Source organism: Trematosphaeria pertusa, assembly GCF_010094035.1.
Source record: "Trematosphaeria pertusa strain CBS 122368 unplaced genomic scaffold BU26scaffold_1, whole genome shotgun sequence".
NCBI lineage: Eukaryota > Fungi > Ascomycota > Dothideomycetes > Pleosporales > Trematosphaeriaceae > Trematosphaeria > Trematosphaeria pertusa.
Genome location: NW_022987212.1, coordinates 218,423 through 235,865, shown reverse-complemented (window position 1 = coordinate 235,865; position 17,443 = coordinate 218,423). Strand labels below are relative to the sequence as shown.

The 17,443-nt window shown below is 55.5% G+C and overlaps 6 protein-coding genes across 6 annotated transcripts; 4 read left to right on the top strand and 2 right to left on the bottom strand.

The window, feature by feature from the left end:
- Positions 1 to 62: 62 nt before the first annotated feature.
- Positions 63 to 3,362, top strand: BU26DRAFT_598451 (uncharacterized protein). The gene is made up of 2 exons (XM_033835026.1): positions 63 to 166; positions 408 to 3,362. The coding sequence occupies exon 2, from the start codon at positions 502 to 504 to the stop codon at positions 2,866 to 2,868; it is 2,367 nt and encodes a 788-aa protein (XP_033690578.1). The 5' UTR covers positions 63 to 166; positions 408 to 501; the 3' UTR covers positions 2,869 to 3,362.
- Positions 3,363 to 3,568: 206 nt separating this feature from the next.
- BU26DRAFT_471201 (SAICAR synthase-like protein) lies at positions 3,569 to 8,080 on the top strand (the record flags this gene model as incomplete). The annotated part of the gene is made up of 2 exons (XM_033825374.1): positions 3,569 to 6,015; positions 6,136 to 8,080. The coding sequence occupies exons 1-2, from the start codon at positions 4,058 to 4,060 to the stop codon at positions 8,078 to 8,080; spliced, it is 3,903 nt and encodes a 1,300-aa protein (XP_033690577.1). The 5' UTR covers positions 3,569 to 4,057.
- A 606-nt stretch (positions 8,081 to 8,686) lies between these two features.
- BU26DRAFT_512540 (3-oxoacyl-reductase-like protein) lies at positions 8,687 to 9,987 on the top strand. Its single transcript, XM_033827402.1, has 3 exons — positions 8,687 to 8,919; positions 9,009 to 9,718; positions 9,786 to 9,987. Exons 1-3 carry the CDS (start codon positions 8,880 to 8,882, stop codon positions 9,858 to 9,860), a joined length of 825 nt encoding a protein of 274 aa, XP_033690576.1. The 5' UTR covers positions 8,687 to 8,879; the 3' UTR covers positions 9,861 to 9,987.
- Positions 9,988 to 10,156: 169 nt separating this feature from the next.
- Positions 10,157 to 12,180, bottom strand: BU26DRAFT_415396 (uncharacterized protein; the record flags this gene model as incomplete). Its single annotated transcript, XM_033823111.1, has 2 exons — positions 10,157 to 11,991; positions 12,039 to 12,180. 2 exons carry the CDS (start codon positions 12,178 to 12,180, stop codon positions 10,157 to 10,159), a joined length of 1,977 nt encoding a protein of 658 aa, XP_033690575.1.
- A 514-nt stretch (positions 12,181 to 12,694) lies between these two features.
- BU26DRAFT_471192 (chaperonin Cpn10) lies at positions 12,695 to 13,588 on the top strand. The gene is made up of 4 exons (XM_033825373.1): positions 12,695 to 12,772; positions 12,833 to 13,057; positions 13,189 to 13,247; positions 13,305 to 13,588. The coding sequence occupies exons 1-4, from the start codon at positions 12,770 to 12,772 to the stop codon at positions 13,327 to 13,329; spliced, it is 312 nt and encodes a 103-aa protein (XP_033690574.1). The 5' UTR covers positions 12,695 to 12,769; the 3' UTR covers positions 13,330 to 13,588.
- Positions 13,555 to 16,725, bottom strand: BU26DRAFT_512538 (heterokaryon incompatibility Het-C). The gene is made up of 7 exons (XM_033827401.1): positions 16,281 to 16,725; positions 16,189 to 16,227; positions 16,106 to 16,138; positions 15,938 to 16,055; positions 15,872 to 15,879; positions 15,723 to 15,816; positions 13,555 to 15,670 (listed from the first exon to the last, which is right to left on the bottom strand). The coding sequence occupies exons 1-7, from the start codon at positions 16,482 to 16,484 to the stop codon at positions 13,749 to 13,751; spliced, it is 2,418 nt and encodes an 805-aa protein (XP_033690573.1). The 5' UTR covers positions 16,485 to 16,725; the 3' UTR covers positions 13,555 to 13,748.
- Between the last annotated feature and the right edge of the window lie 718 nt (positions 16,726 to 17,443).

Sequence of the window (17,443 nt, the reverse complement as noted above, 5' to 3'; positions counted from 1 at the left end):
CTGCTAGAGGGCCACGAAACTACTTGGATTCCTATTGTTCCCGCGACGGAAAGCACGACCGACCCAGCGAGACCGATATGCCACACGCACTGCCCAACCCTCATATCTACCGCGCAACAACCGCGACTGGAGACACAGTACGGAAAGAAACGCGCTCTCTTCTTTGGTACGTAAGGCTGGGTACTCATACCAGCATGTCTCAGTTCTATGCGAAGCCATGTGCGGATGCCTAACGTGGCGGTACACCTAGGCAAGTGTCTCGAAATCTCTTCAGACACTAAGGGTCTTCAGGTATGGCATTCTAGAGTTTAAGCTGAGGTGTGCAAAAGACATGGCTGAGACATGCCTTGGATGCTGATTACCCTTCTCCTTCCGACGCACTTACTAATTTGCACCTACATTTGCAGGCTCTTCTTTATTATAAGCGGAACCCAGAATCGAAACGTTCGACTAGCGTTGCACGAGCGAGACCGACGGAGCGCTATCTAAAGACCGAAAGCCATGCACCATTCTTTGCATGTCCAGCTGAGGCATGGCATCGACTTCGGTAGCATCGTTCCGACGCCCGAAGACCGCATCGACGATATCTCCGACGAGCAATATGGTCCCGAACAGCGAGCCGCGAAACGGCGAAGAATTGAGACAATCGCGACCCAGTACTTGCGGGGAAGGACACCGTTCATACTGTCTGCGAGCTTGCGGGGGCCATTCAACAAGGGCTGGAAGAATCCCTGGGCGAAAGCGAAGCAGGAGGAGAAGAAAGTAGCATCACGAAAGAGAACTCTAGCGGACTCTAATCATAATCAGGGCACAAATCCGAAAAATGTGCGTTCGAAAAACGTGTCCCAGAAAAGAGTCGCGCGCACCCGCAAGCTGTCCCCGCTCCCATCTCCGGAGACGTCACGGGCCGTCGGTGATGCTTTAGAAGATGTTGGGCACGCAGTCGAGCTTCGAGATCAGGCGGAGGCGCCGCCCCCAGGCCTCCCACCACCACAGCGAGATGATTCAGGGGCTACAGAGTTCTTCAGCGCAGAAGCCAATACAACAACACTCAATGATACTTCGGAGAGCAACCTACATTGGCTACGACGCCCTGTATTGGAAGGAAGAGTAACTTTTGGGCGACCTAAGGATAACCACAATGATCCCTCACCAACGCGCGCGCAAAGTGGACACCGCCAGCTAGATGCACAAGGAGGGCTTCAGCTTGCACCGCCGAAGCTTCCTCTAAGCGCGGCTCACTCCCCTCCATCCCGAATCCAGGCGCAGGACGCTGAGCGGGGTTCAAGCGCTTCTGCATCCATGGTCATATCCTCTCCTGCGAAACCCGTCACCGCCATGTCTACCACACGAGGCGATATACCACTCCTAAGAAGAAATGGCTCTTCTGTTAAGGGCACGACTAAACATACTACCAGCAACGATACGACTATCACCGCTCCGCACGACCCAGCCAACATCCCCAACCCTTCGCGTACCCAGGTTAACTCCAGTGGTGAAAGAATCAATGGAGCGAACGATGCAAGCGAAATCCTTCAGTATGCGCAAGTGGATAATATTGCCACAGAGCCTACAACGCATAATGAAGGACTGATGCCGAGTGATTGGATGACGAACGAGGTCGGCTCCACAGAGGGTCGGCTTGTTCTCCAGACACCTCCTATCGGGCCAGCGAATCCAATAGGGCACATCGCTAATTCAGCCGTTGTATGTCTCAATGAGGCAGATCCTACGATCTTGGAAGGGCTTCGCTCCGCTACGAAGCTTGCGCTGCGCGCCGTCGAAGAAGCACGCGCCCAAAGGAGAATCATTCGCCGTCCTTCGAGAGAAGATGTTCAGAATTCCGCAGAACGATGCCTACAAAGGGATCTCCCGTCAAATGCTACGCTTGGGCACAGCCAAAAGGCGATTTGCACAGCTTCAAAGGAGCCCGCATCACGAAAGCGGCCGCACCACGACCTCGTTGCGTCACCCACTCCCGCCTCATCTAAGGGGTTCACGTACAGGAAACCTGGAGTTCCTAAGCCGAAAGGCACGGGCGCTAGAAAATCGAAGCCGCGGCCCATGAAATTCAGCTCTTCACCGGCGCTTGGGAAGGACACAGGCAAGACTATTAAAAAGGTTCAACAGAATTTGACTCCCCCGGACGAAGGTAGAACGCCGCGTCCTGATGTGTACGAAGTGCCCACAGAGACAACAAACGAACAGGAGCGACAGCAAAGCTTCCGATCCAGCCGAAATTCGGAATACTCAACGCAGGCAGCCATAATGCTTGCGCAATTGGAATTCCAGGAAGGGACTTTTCCATCTCCAGCATCAGCAACTCCGGGTGGTTGGCAACATGGTTCGAATGAAAGGCCACAACAGGGCGCGATGGAGCTCAGCCCTGCGATTACTCCTTTCCATGCGTTCAACGCGGAGCTGGAGAAATTACATTCGCCAGACAGCGTCCTTCGAGAACCACCGATAAGCACGCAAGACCTATTCACAGCCGCATCGCCTTTCGCTTTCAGTACAGTAAAGAAGAAACCCCCCCGGGTGCAAGGCGGCAGCGGTCTGAGATTTGCCGTGTTCCCCACTGGCGAACAAAATGGTCATGTTGGCCATGAGAACGGTGCGAAGAGTCCGACGCCTTCCGCTGAGCGGATCCCGCTCAAAGAGAGGAACTCAAAAGTGCATTTCCGAGGTACCGCATCGGAAAAGGCATCCCAGGAGACCCCGTCGACGTTCCAGGGACCGAAGCTTTTGAGACAAGACGTTGAATTTCCTCAGCAGGACTTTCCCACGTCACTGGATGGCCCAGGTCCGAACGGCGACCTTGATTTTACGGATCAATTCTTGCGCAATCTGAATAATGACATGACTTGACTACCCCGCGAACTGCGATGGAGCTCTTGAGACGCAGTTCTTCTGCTGAAGTGCATGCCGTGCCTATCTAGACCCGCACTCCTTTACTGGTTCGACTTTGGCCTTCTTGGAGCGGCTTGGCGGAGACTCCACAGGTGGACGGAATTCTGAGGTCAACTCGAGCAATAGTATGATGGTCGAGGCTCCTTGCGTTGTGGACGCAGAGGCCCTGGTCGTCGTCCTGCGGTGAGGAGGCCACGTTCCGGAGTGATTGGACGATAACCACCAAGAGCTTGGGTATTCTGCATATTGCTGCAGAGGCCGGAGGCGGACGATGCGACTCCTCATCAGATATGGCACGATCATGGATAGCTGAGGCCATGGAGAGAGCGGCCGGTTTATGAGGGAATTCTGGGGAAGGGGCTCTGGTGGCCATGAGTCGCACGAGGGTCAAGGTTTAGCATGAATCATAGCCTGTATACGACCGCGCTGCTACAGGCGCTTGGTAACTGGACGGCTTCCAATGAATTGTGATGTTCAACCACGTTGGCTCCGTGACAGGCGCGGCCGGTGCTCCGGCAATATCGCGGTGAATGGTTGTACGTAAGGTGATGGTTTCACGGCGCGGTGCCGAGTAACGGTGCACGGACGCGTTTTCCTGTCACTCTAAGAAACATTCCGGTCTTGGCCATCTGGTGCATCGGCAGCACCGTCCGTCCATGATAACGGACCGCAGCGGGCGCGCGAGGTGGCCAAAAAGCAACTGCACGCTCCGTAAACAAACACCGCCGGGAGCCAAAGCCGCCCGCTGCTGCCATCGCTGCCTCAGACGCCGGCCCCGCGCCCTGCAGTGAGCCGTGCGGTCGCCCAGACGTCATCGGCGAGCGCTCTCGCTTGTGTAATATCTGCGCCACCGCTGGGTGTGGCCTTGTCCACACAACACCAGAACGTGGACCCATCACTGGCCTTCAACAGTCCACCCTCCGCTGCCCCTGTAGCCAGCACACTACACGCCCTGCACGCCCTGCCACCGGCTCGACCGCGCACACACGTTAAGCCGCCGCGGCTAGCTCCCGCCGTGCCCGCGCGCCGCCCATCGACCGTCTTCCTGGCCCTCACGCCGCCCCCCGGTCGCCCTCTGGCAATATCTGCCAAACATTCCACCACGCACCCGCCGCTGAAGGAGCTCAGCCTGACCAATGTCGACTCCATGTCACAGCTCTCGCACGTCCCGAGAAGTGTCTCACCCCCCGCATCGGTGAGATCAAATCCACCGCCGACCCCCGGCCATGGAGCTGCCCAACCCTCCTGGCCCGCTCCCGAAGAGGTGACGCCAAAGACCCTCTCGCAGACGGGCCGCTCCAAGACGGCGCCCATTGGCCTGGAGCAGCTGTGGACGCCAACTGTCGACCAGCCTCAGCTGTCTGAGCGCGACAGTATTTTTGCGACCACGTACCTGCCCGCCGACAGTCCAACGTCCTCCCCCCCCTCCGGCGCGCCAACGCCAGACACAAACGACAATTCTTCCGACCATGGCCCCTCACACATGGCAGCATCAGCGTCACCTCCGCGGCGACTGACAGACGCGCCTGTCCTCCGCCAGCGGCGGCCCCCACAACTACACGCCACCTTAAAGCACCACCAGGGCCTCCTTTCGACCCACTTCAATTCGAGCGGACGAGACGTATCGAGCATGAGCTCTGAACACCTGCGCCAGAGTCCACCGCCGTTCATGAGCCCCGTCGACTCACCCGTGCATCGACCCACCGTGCCCCACCACCCCGTGCAGTCTGCCGCGCCGTTAGATGATAAAATTGCAGAAAACGAAGAAAGAATAAAGAACAGGCTGTGGCGAGAAGGAAAGGCTGAGCCCTACCTCCACCACAAGGGGGTAGGTCAGAATTTGGTTAGAGACGGTCACGTCGATAAGAAGATCGAGGCAACGCTCGCCAAAACAGAGCAGCCGGCAACTGCGAGGAGCAGGAAAGCAAGCCACTACCTGCGCGTGTTCAAGGAGAACGATGCCGCAGAAGAACAAAAGAAACGAGAGGGCCGTCCAAAGGAGCGCCGTCCCACCGAGAGGAGCCTACCCACACATCAAGAGGACGGATCTGTCAAGTCGGAAGCCAGTGTTCTTGTGGAGCAACTGCAGTGGCATTCTCGTGCCTCGTCTGTTGTGCAGTCGCCTCAGAACGGTCCAATTGATTCATATTTTGACACTGTTCCTGCGACCCAGGAAGGCATGGGTGGTCCACTAAAAGCCGATGAAGAACGCTCGAAACGCGAGATTCCTGCGCGACTCCTCGAAGAAATTCGGAATTTTCACAATCTTACTCCAGGCGCTGACCGAGGATCGTCCTTCTCGAGGAGTCTCCCTACTGCTGCCGCCGAGAAGATCCGCTTGTATGCTCCACAAGGCAGACCAGTCTCTCAAGTGCACGAGCCCTCAGAGTATTTCCAAGTCACACGCGATGAGAGTGCCGACCACTCTCACGGTTCTGAAGACGATGAATCCGAACGAGAGCAAATCTCGTCGGCCCTCTACTTCCCTCATCGCCAGCTGAAATCGCCTGAGGAAATTCCCTCCGAAGTAGAGGCTCAGAAGGCAGAGATCGAAAGTGCTCGGAAACGACCCTCAGTCAGCGCAGGCAAAGCGCCCAAGGTCTGGGCCAAGGACGAAGAGGCTGTAAAGACTCCCCAAGAAGTAGAAATTTCTCTACAGTCTCAAGATACAAATCAATGCCTGCATGGTGACATCTCAACCACAGCTACTATCTCACAGGAAGAAAGCAAGTCGCTCATTTCTCCTATCGTCGAAGCGACTACCTCCGCCGAATCTGGCTATGATTCGCTCGCGGATTCCTCAAGATCCGTTCGGGACTATGAATCTAGTGCGACTGATGATCTAGGAACGACGCCCACCGCAACACCGCGCAAAGAGGGAAAGAAGCCTCCACCTCCAACTCCGACTTCGACTCTGACTCAGGCTCAGCCGCCTGCCCCGCTTGGTGCAGTCGAGCTGAAGCCGTACGATCATCAGGTTGGCGGTCATACAACGGTGTATCGCTTTTCTCGTCGAGCTGTGTGCAAGCAACTCAACAACCGAGAGAACGAGTTTTACGAGACAGTCGAGCGGCAACACCCTGAGCTGCTAGAGTTCTTACCAAGGTACGAACATTTCGTTCATGTCTACGATAGCTTTGAAGCTGAGACGTCAGCGAAGATATCATCTCCCGCCCCGCGGACACCCCCTACTAGAACTGCGCTAACGTTGTGCTGTCGATTTAGGTACATTGGTGTTCTGAACGTAACTTATCGCAAAGCTCCAAAGCGGAAGAAGACCAACAAGGACAAAGCCAAGGTCGATGCGGGCAACTCCGCTTCCGCTTCCCAGACTACTGCCGACCCTGCATCGTCAAGACCGGAGTCAACCGCGCCGAGCCACGGTGGGACAGTTGACGATTTACCTAGAATGGTTAGCCATTCACAGCAAAGCATGCCCATACCTCAGGTGGTCTTCGAGAACAATCGCCACATCATCCCGGATAATCTCTTTCGGGTGCCGCCACGATCTGCCACTCCCGATCCATGGACAGGCAACTCATTTTTCCCTTCGCAATACCACCGCAGGAACCAGAGTGATATCGGATTCACTTACGGAAAGAATCAAACGCGGCCTCAAATGAAGCAGCAGAGCAGCTGGGGTGTTACCACCATCAACAGGAAACTGCAAGAGGAGGTTCTGCGCCAGGTGTTTGCGCCTCCACCTATTCACCACCGTCACCGTCATCACCACCACGGCATGCCACCGCGCAGATTGAAGGTCGATTCACATAGCATTGCGGGATCGGCGCCATCGATGCGTAGAAACAGCGCCGACGTTTCCGAAGTCAGTATACCTGCTGAAGAATCCACGCGAAAGCAGGTGCTCAAAGCCGAAGCTCACCGTCAGATGGCCGGCACAAATGCAGAAAGCCTGCCCGATGAGGCTAGCTATATCGTGAAGAAGGAAGTTATTCCACCGCCATCCTCTACGCTTCCTCGACGTCGTCATTCCGGTGGTGGTCTCACACGTCGACCTTGTGGCGTTGATTCAGACCGGAGGTCTAATTTGGAGTTTTATGAGGAAGAAGGATACGGAGGCGATGGGGAAGAGGAGGTCTTCGCTATGGACGAGGATGCTAAGATTCCCCCGCAAGTGAGAAGTGGTAATAATGATCGGACTCGCGAAGTTGCAATCCAGCATGGCCAGGAGAGTGCGCCTGAAGGCACAATGCTCCCTGCCCCCGTGACTCCAAAGGCGAAAAACACGCCACCGGCCACCCCAGAACCAGGCAACCCGGAAGAAGCTCAACAACAGCCTGACGAGCGTGTCCAGCATTTTCTTCTCCTTGAAGATCTTACGGCGGGGATGTCAAAGCCTTGCGTGCTCGATCTCAAGATGGGAACTCGTCAGTACGGCATTGAGGCCGACGAAAAGAAGCAACGATCACAGCGCCGCAAGTGCCAGATGACGACTAGTCGTGAGCTTGGTGTCAGGGTGTGTGGTATGCAGATTTGGAACGTCAAATCGCAAAGCTACGTGTTCGAAGACAAATACTATGGCCGCGACCTAAAAGCCGGAAAGGAGTTTCAGGATGCCTTGAAGCGCTTCTTCTGGGACGGTAATGGATACAAAGCAGCAATCCGCCATATTCCTGTTATCCTGGAGAAGATCAGCGCACTAGAAGGGATGATTCGAAGCTTGCCAGGTTACCGCTTCTATGCTAGCAGCCTGCTCATGCTGTATGACCGCGGGGATGGAGAGCAGAAGGATAAGGAGCCTTCGCCCCTACCGAATGGTTTCTCGAACTCCAGCACAGAGGACCTTTCTCGACCTACGTCTCCTTTGACAGGTCCGACATCAAACCCGACACCGAAGAGCCATCCTGAGATTAAATTAAAGATCGTCGACTTTGCGAACTGTGTTACAGCTGAGGATCGGCTACCCGAGCATGTCTCATGTCCGCCAAGGGATCCCGACGGCGTCGACCGCGGCTACCTGCGTGGTTTGAGGTCACTTCGACTCTACTTCCAGCGCATCTGGCGCGATATTAACGAGAAAGATTGGGTTGAGCGTGGTGAAGGCGAGGGAATGTCGAGAGATCATAATCACGGCCCTGGCATGGGCGAGGTTGGCCCTGGATGGATGGACGCGCCTAACAACGATGACTTTGGGTACGTCAGCCTTTGAACTTGCTCTATCTAATGTGTTTCCAAAAGGAGAGATTGCATAAGAGGAGGCATTTTGCATTCATGGCATGGCGTTCCACGTACATATTCTGGGAAGTACCCATTTCCTTTCCTCTCATTCTCTTCGACTACTATGGCCTCTCCGACGCGGTGTTGGGAGTTTGCGCAAGACAAGTATTGATTCACTCCGTTTGCTTTTCTTATCAACAGGCGGATTCTTTGTCGATTCGAAATTGAGATAGGGGCATGGTACGGCGTTTGCGTGGTTGGCTTTCTGAAATTATGCGTGTGGATAGGACACGTCGGCATTCTGTATATTGTAAGCACTAGCAGTAGAATCGAATCAGTGTCAAAACTGTTATACACCGTGCCTTGAATACCTCGCTCTCATGTATCCCCAGACGACCCCGAAAAGTTACCTCGGCATCTTCCCCAGAGCTGCAAACCTCCGGCGCGAACTCCGCAACCCCTCGTCGAAGCTCCCTTCAGCTCCGACCTTCTCAACGCCGGCTTTCTATTCCAATACCTTACCTCCTTCTACCGCGTTCCCCTCTTCTCCGAATTTACTATACCAATTACCCATTCACCCATCACGATGCCGGCAGACCCCAAAATCAAACAGCAAGCTCTGAGCAAAGAGCTGTCCGAGCCCTTCCCAGACCCGGGCACGTTCGAAGACATACCGAAAGTGAGGAGTATAGCGGGGGATTTGGGGGATAAGTGAGTATGCTGGCCGGGGGTCCTGAATGCAGTCCAAACTAGAAGAAGATTGAGAGCTTTCGCTGACGGAATGGGTGGGGATGTATAGACGTGTGAAGGGCAAAGTCGTCATCATAACTGGTAGGTTACGTCGTCTCCCTCCCCTCCTCTTCCATTCCATTCCCGCCGTGTACAGTACAGCACCAATACTAAACCCCATGAACAAACAGGCGCAAACTCCCCCATCGGCATCGGCCGCGCAAGCGCCCACCAATTCGCCCGCCACGGCGCGCGCGCCCTCTTCCTCTGCGACTACGCCGCCACGCACCTCGCAACGCACAAGCGCGAACTCTCCTCCCTCTACCCCTCCGTCGACATCCACACGCGCCAATTCGACGCCGCCTCCGAGCCCGCCGTCGCGCAAATCGTCCAAGAAGCCCTGTCCGCCTACGGGCGGCTCGACGTCTTCTTCGCGAACGCGGGGATAAGCAGCAGGAAGGTCTTCTGGGACGAGGATACAGAGGGGTTTATGAAGACGCTTAGGACGAATGCGCTCAGCGTCTTCCTCGCCGTCAAGTACGCCCGCGCCGCTATGCTGGAAACTTCGCCCGGGAAACCGTATCCAGGCGGCAGTATCATAGCGACGGCGTCCGTCGCGGGGCTGCGCAGTAATGCCGGGCCTACGGATTACAGCGCGAGCAAGGCGGCGGTTATCAGCCTCGTGCAGACGTGCGCGTACCAGCTCGCCGGCAGCGGCATCCGCTGCAACGCCGTGTGTCCCGGGCTCATCGAGACGGGCATGACGAAATCGACGTTCGAGGCGGCGAGAGCGCGCGGGACGGAGAGGAAGATTGGGCAGCTTAATCCGCTGAGGCGTGGGGGGCAGGCGGATGAGATTGCGCGCGTGGTGCTGTTTTTGGGGAGTGAGGAGGCGAGTTATGTGAGTTTTGCTTTTGATTTGCGTTGGCCAGGGTAGTGATCATGGAAGAAGCTAATAAGAGTGATAGGTTAATGGGCAGGCGTGGGCGGTGGATGGCGGGTTGTCGGCTGGATTGCCGTTTGTGCCGGGGAAGTTGGCGTAGGGGAGGACGAGAGGGGAGGATAGGAGAGCGCATGAGGTTGGAAAGAAAGAGAGGGAGAGGAACTGTACATAGCATAAGCCCCCAAAGCCCGATGGGCGCAATCGAAGCCCCAAAGCGCAAAGACAACATTTAATCCTCGCATTGCTCCGGCGAACCAAAGTCACAAGCATCCGTCGGTCATTAGGCCAAGCGTGTTATCGGCCCCAAATTTTATACACAAGGTTCGTAGTTGACGCACGAGTGACTCGTGTATATTTGTACATGGTACCTACAGTGGGTATCCCTCTCTCCTATCTTTACACTCTACTCTCAAAGTCCGCCCAACTTATCCTCCGACTCCCCTCCTTCTTCGGTTCCTCAAAGAGCTTATAACTCTCTCGCTTCCGTATTTGCAAATCCTCCTCCAAGAACGTCGCCAATCCCTCCCTCTCGCTCTCACTCATTTCCAACGGCCCGCGCTTCTTCTCCCTGCGCGGTCTTCCCTCCCTCGTTAGTCTTACCTCCTTCTCTGCGTTCTTGAACCCGGGAAACGCATCGCGCATACCCTCGTCCCCAGCCAGGGCATCCGTTCTCAGCTTTAGTCGTTTTATTCCTCCTGCTTCTCTGCGATAGCGCTGTTCTTCTGCTTCTATGTGCACGTTGCGGATACCAGGGACGACGATGTCCTCAACGGAGCGGCGCCCAAAGTTACACTTTTTGTAGCGGACCTCCCATGAGCAGGCGCGTGGAAGGAGAGAGGGGTCGAGATTAGTAGAGCGTGAGCCAAGCGTCGGCAGAGCGAGAAGAATTTCCTCGCCGGAATCGGCCTTGAGGAAGAGCGCTGGGAGATGGCGACGCAGTTCAGTCGGGTTGATGAGTGCAAGCGCAGCCCTGTGGTAGCGGCTGCTGGCGACGAGGGATATCTCCTGCACGGTAAATTTCCGACCAGGAGGTTTGTTGTGTGCGAGCACGTGCAGTTCAGAGTCGTTGAGAGTGCGAAGGATGATCTCGCACTTTGTGCGGTTATCCACGCGGATCCAAAAGCGGCCGTCGAAGAGGTGCCAATCCCCTCCTGCGGGCGTGTTGGTGAGCGATAACGGCCCGCCAGTGGGCGGGAAGGCGATGTTTGCTTCCGGGCTGTCCTTCTCGTGTGGATCTAGCGGTTGCCGGGAGAGGAGCCAGTCCTGGGAATGCGGCTGCGATGTCAGGCCGTCGAAAGGGGACGGCTGACTCCACGGGCGCCACCAGACGCCGAAGACGCAGAAATTGTTCTTGCTGATGCCGGATCTGGTGGGATCGATTCCTAATTCAGTCTCGTCTTCGCTCAATAGCGAGGGGTATATTTGGAGGACGGCGTTGGCTAGCTGGCTTCTCGGCGCTCGCTCTCGTGGAGTGACAAGCTCGGCGAAGCGTTCGAGCAGAAAGTACGCGGTGTTTCGCGCGTGGTACTTATCAGAGTCGGTGACGATGGGGTGGCCGAGGAGAGCTTCGGTAGGTGGGAATCGCACAATGAGAGCGCCCGTTTGAATATCGAGTTTCATCGGACAATTGTCAATAAGTTTATATGCCTCTCTCTTGTGCGATTCGAGCCGGGCTTGCATACGCTGGGAAACCTTCATAAGGGACTTTATAGTGAGTGCGGCTGGAAGCTGGTGGTTCTTGAATATGTGCCGGATGGCGTTGCGCGATGTGAGGGTCCGGTTCTGGTTCGTCTTATCCTCAGCCCACGCCGTGCCGTGCTCTTCGCATGTTGCTATAAGGCGGCTCTTCTCGAATCCTAGCAATGGCCGCACAATCTGTATGCCTCCCTTTTCCACGGGGTATGGCAGATTCGGAACATCTGGTGCCTTCGTATTCTCAGCGTGTAGACCACCGCTGTGGTATGCCCCATACATGCCATAGCATTCAGGTATCCACTCCACGCCCTGCATACCTCGCAGTCCCGACCTCAACCGCATGTTCATGAGTCGCATCATGATAGTCTCCGCCTGATCGTCCGCATGATGTCCCAACATCAGCAACTTGATCCTCTTCTCCTTGCACGCTTGTCCGAGCGCTTGGTATCTGAGCTTGCGGGCTTCGGTCTCGAATCGTTCGGCAGGATGGTGCTCTTCTGGCCAGGTGAGGGGAATTATGGAGGCCTCCATGCCCACTACATGCTGTAAGTAAAGACCATATTTACAAGATTGGAGATCTCACACTTCCAACGCAACTGCTGCGCAACCCATTCCGCCTCCTCAGTGCTCTCCGGTCGCGCTCTATGATCAATGATAAGCCCATGGCACTTCGGCATATAAGGCACCGTCGCCGCCGCTTGGGAATACAGCGTAGCAAGCGCCATGGAATCGACGCCTCCGCTAACCGCCAAACCTGCATTCAGTCAGCTAGTTCCCTTTCTTCAGCATCTGCGAAAGGAAGCTCCGTACCAAGCGTGTAATTCGGTCTCCATTTCCTCCTCGAATACACCTTGTCCAATGCCTCCAAAAACTCGTCCCCGCTCACCGGCAACCCCTTCTCAGAGCTATACCATCTCTTCTTCAATCCAGGCTTCCGGACGGTGGTGGAGGAACAGCTCCTCAAGCGGAGGACATTGCTTCTCCACATATACAAGGCCGTGGCATTGACCGCGCTTAGCACTCAGAATGAAAATCAGGTATTAAGGGAACAACGGTGGCGGAAGAAAGAAAGCAGTATAATACAAATCCGCGATTGAGGATGTTCAAGCGCGTCGGCTATCTTCCGAGGTTCTCTAGCAAGCAGCTTCGGAGGTCGCGCACGGTCCACCTCCATCGAATTTTCCAGACCACCAGAAAAACATCTCCTCCGACTTCCTCCTCACCTCTCACTGTATCCAATTCGCATATCCCCAGCTTTCACCTTCCACGATACCCCCTCTATTACACCTTCCATCCCACCCCCCCACAGCCACAATGGTACGCAATCATGCTTCCCAAGCTGCATCCAGAGCTACATAGCTAATCATACGAGAGCAGTCCGCCATCAAGTCAATCCGCAGCATCGCCCCACTCCTCGACCGCATCCTCGTGCAGCGCCTAAAGCCCGAGGCCAAGACCGCAACCGGCATCTTCCTGCCCGACAGCGCCGTCAAGGACCTGAACGAGGCGAAGGTGCTGGCCGTGGGTCCCGGCGCTCTGGACAAGGATGGGAAGAGGATCCAGCCGAGCGTGGCGCCGGGCGATAAGGTGTTGATTCCTCAGGTACGTTGATCTCCAGGGAGGGCGGGAGACATAGGAAGGCGGAGCGTAAGGAGAATTGGGAGGCTTTCATAGGAGATGGGATTTAGGAGGTGGTCTGAGATGCGGATGAATGAATACTAACGGTTGCTTAGTATGGTGGAAGCCCCATCAAGGTTGGCGAGGAGGAGTACTCGCTTTTCCGCGACCATGAGTATGTTCTCCATTCTCTCCCTACTCTCGTATGCTCGCAGCTGACGTCCGTACGCAGGCTCCTGGCCAAGATCAACGAGTAGACGACGCCTTCCGAACAGCGAACCGCGACCTCCCCCTGTATCTTTACTGTAACACCAACCACCACCACCGCCGCCGCCCTTATAACCCTCGACGAGACGCTAGCATCTGCCGGCGTTCAATTGGCTTGTTTGTGATTGGGCCATCTGTATTGGAAGCGTTCTATATTTTCGATGTGTGTAGTTGCAACAGCAAGATAGGGAGGTCTAGGAATAATACAAACATCTCTGCTCTGTTGAAGTTGGGGAACTTTACATTGACCTATCTATCAAAAGAATCATGACCTGTTTAGGGAACTACCTATCGACCGAATATCTGTCCACGCCTCCCTCTGCAGGGAATCACCTCTAAGACCCAATCTGTTGTCAGCCCAATTGCCGCAAGCCGTACCCAGGCATTGCCGCTTCGTAAAAGGTTTCAATCACCACGCGGAGTTCCCGCCGCCTTCGCCCCAACGCCTCCCACCTTCCGTAGAGCCTTGATCATAGCTGTATCCTCCCCCATACCCTCCCTGCGGCGCTTGTGGAGGCGGCTGCTGATATCCGCCTTGGTCGTAATTCTCATAGCCTTGCTGATAAGCAGTGGGCATTGTGTAAGCGGGCTCGGCTCCCTGACCGCCGCTATATTGACCATATCCCCACTGATTAGCAGGCGGAGGCGCATTATATTCAGCAGGAGGATTGCTGTACCCGCCAGTATCACCGCCAGCATACGAAGACTGGTACGGTTGGAAGTCACCCCAACCGGCAGGCTGCGGGGAGTGAGACCGATACGGGTCGCCAGATGAGCCTGGTCGCCCGTCATCCAGGTCTCGCGAACTGCTGAATAAGTTTGAGGGGAGGTTGAGTTTGTTTCCAAGGCCGCCCGGCAGGTTGCTCGTAAGACTGCCCAACAGGCCACCAGGACCACCACTTCCGGAGTGTCCATGGCCGCCGCCGCCACCGGAGTGTCCGCCACCATGGCCGTGGCTTTGGAAAGAGCTGACCCCCGCAGCACCGTGCCCTGCGCCTTGAGAGTGGTCGTTCTGGCCAGTGTGGTTCTTGCCCGCTCGGACGGAGTCAGAGCTCAGGATGTCGTTGAGATTTGGACCACGGTAGCTATGAGCCCACTTCTCGACGACGGCAAACATGTTCCTGTGGATTTCGTTGTGGTGGTTGCGGATGGCCGGATGATGGAAGGCTTGCATGCAATCGTTCAAAATCTGATCGACAGGGATGTCCGGGTGATCCCAAGCGTATACGACGCGTGGGGCACAGTATTGTAGGGTAGCGACGGCAATCTGACCAGCGGGCTGATTGAGGATGTTCGAGAAGTGGTCCTTCGAGAGCATGCTGTGGGTGGGATCGGTAGAGTGAGGGTTTGTCCAGACCTCAAACTGATGTTTTGCAGCAGATTCCACGACAGCAGAAGAACCCTGCTTTAGCTGCTCTGATGCTGACTTAATGATGGGCATGATAAACGGAGCCAGCAACGAGAACACGAACAGCGTGACTCGCTCAGTGATGGTCTCGATGAGCTTCTCCAGGCCGGGGATCTTAGAGACGATCGCAGAGATGGACTTGACAACCTTGTCGCGGAACTCTAGGATCGGATAGATCTTAGGGATGATGGTGGCTGGATCTGTGTTCATGCCGGGAATGCCTGGTCCTGGCGGTCCTCCGACAGAGCCCGGAGGTGCGTCGAAAGTCGGCGGCGGCGCAGGTTGTTGGCTAGGACCGCCAGCCCGGGAGCCGCTATAGTCATCATAACCCCCGCTACGATATCCATGACCTGCGTTTGCGGAAGCTTGAGCGTCCGATGCAGCCTGAAGGGAGAGCGCCTCTTGGACAAGGCCGCTGGTTCCGGGGACTTTTCCGAGCACGTCACAGAGTTGCGAGCACGAACTGCTCCCACCTGGGCCGCCCTTGTTGTTGCTCGTGAGAGCATCAGAGAGCGTAGTGTTCATCTGATCGATCTCAGATTGCGTGAAATGGTCAGTCGCTTCTCCGAGCACCGAGTGGAAGAAATCTACGCCTCCAAACGTGCCGGTAACGATGGGGAATACGTGCTTTCCACGGAGGTTAATCTGGGTTTGAACTCCAGTATGCGGGAAGACGTTCGTGTAGCCCAGTTCTCGGAGCGCGAGCTCAGTGTAGTTGCTGTGGGCTCCGAAATCTTCCAGGCAATGCAGACCCTGTCCAAGACACCGAAGTGCTTCGCATAGGTTTGCTTCTTTTCCGCGCTCGCCGGACGGGCCATGCGTATACATGCGCCCGAAGTGGATGGCGCGAGAGAATGAGAACTTGATGTAGCCTGCAGAAGTAGCCCATGGTCCTCGCTCATTAGCTATGTAGTTCTTCATCCCTAGTTACAGTCAGAATTCTGGATCGCCTTATCGATTATCTCGAGGGTGTACCTGTTTCTGGATCGATTGCCAGCTCGGCGTCAGTGACAGGCCCGCGCAGGCGTTGGTCGTACTTTCTTGCATCCTGATTATCGGCGTAGTCTTTCTACATGATCGGTTAGTCCTCAACGTCGTCGTGGCATTTTCAAGTGCGACTTTACAGGATTATCTGCCGCAAACGTTAGCCCCGGCAAATGCTGAGCAGATCGACCTCGGGAACCACTTACCGATATGCTCTTCTGGCCGGTACACACCAAGTCGCTCCGAAGTGACTTCAAACTCGCCAGTTGCATAGCCAAACGACATGAACGACAGGATCCAGACGAGGACGCGTATGGTTTCGGCCTAGCGGTCGTTAGTACTAAGTATGCAGCACACGCAAGTAGGAAACTCACTTGAACTTTGCTCAGAGTCCCAACGTCCACAGCCTAGAAATCTCAGTATGAGTGAGCATAGGCCCTCCGGGAAATGTTCATACCTGGGAGTAGTCTCGAAGCCAGTTGCCAAAGTACACGCGCTATTGACACGATCAGCTGCCGCGCGACCATTAGTCGGGCTTGTATAGAATACCTTGATCATCATAGACTTCCATTTGTGTCCTTTCAAGCAGGCGACGGTCGCCAACATATCCTCAATGTCTCCATGGCGCCAGTTCTTGCCCTCGATGGCCGAGATAGAGGCGATATTGCCGGCGCCGAAAGCTTCGGCTCTGCCTGGCAGGAGCACCAGCAAAGCTACGGCGATAAGAAGGACGTATGTCGTTGAAGAAGCCATGATGTCGATAGCGAACGATGGTGTGAGAGAGAGCGATGTGGATAAGAAGCAGAGAAGAGGGTGCCCTTGGAAGACTGGGGTCATTCGCGCCTGACCAGTCAGCCGTAGAGTGACGTTATTGGGTTCCTGACTCAGTGGCGGTGCATGACGCCACAATCACCTGCAAGGACTTGCAGCTTGCGTCAAACACTGTACACTCGCTTTCACATTTGCTACTTTAGGGGCCCCGACAGGTGCGGCGGCATACCAGAACAAGCGTCATTGTACGAGGCTTTGCTTGTGCAGGACACGACGCTTCGACTGCGCCACAGCGCTACCCCGCCGAGGGGCACTTTCAGCTGAACTCGGATCAAACGGGCCCTGCTTGCGGCTCACCAACACCCTACCAGTCCAGTCAGACTACAGTAATCCGATGCAGTCCAACGGGTGCAGCTTGGCCCGTGGGCAGAGTTGCGTCACGTGCCACCTCTGGGCGGCCGCCTGCTGCTGCCTTGCTATCTTCAGCTTCATGCGTGCTTCTAAGAGCTTGTCCATCATCGAATCTTGGTTCCAGTCCTTCTCGCATCCCTTCTCACGTCTGATACCTGTTGGATTCGTCTTAACTCCTCTTGAAGCCTTTAGGTTCCCAGCAGATTACAGCCTGGTGACAGAAAACGACTCGCTTTGTTCAGCCTGGCGAAAGATATATCGCCATTAAACGGCCATTCAATTGTATCTGTACTCTCCGGATATCTTACGGCAGAAGGAGAAGACTAGGTCCCATAGCGAGTATTGACGGCTCAGGTACCTCCAGCCGACATGGACCCGAAGTCGTCAATTGAAGACACAACCGCTCTGGGGGAGCGAACTCAAGAGCTGATACCGGGGAAGAAAGCGGCCCTCAAGCTTCCTATACGTCATCATCCAACAAGGCTGGACGACATCACAGAAGATGTTGAGGAGAATTCTTCTGACGACAC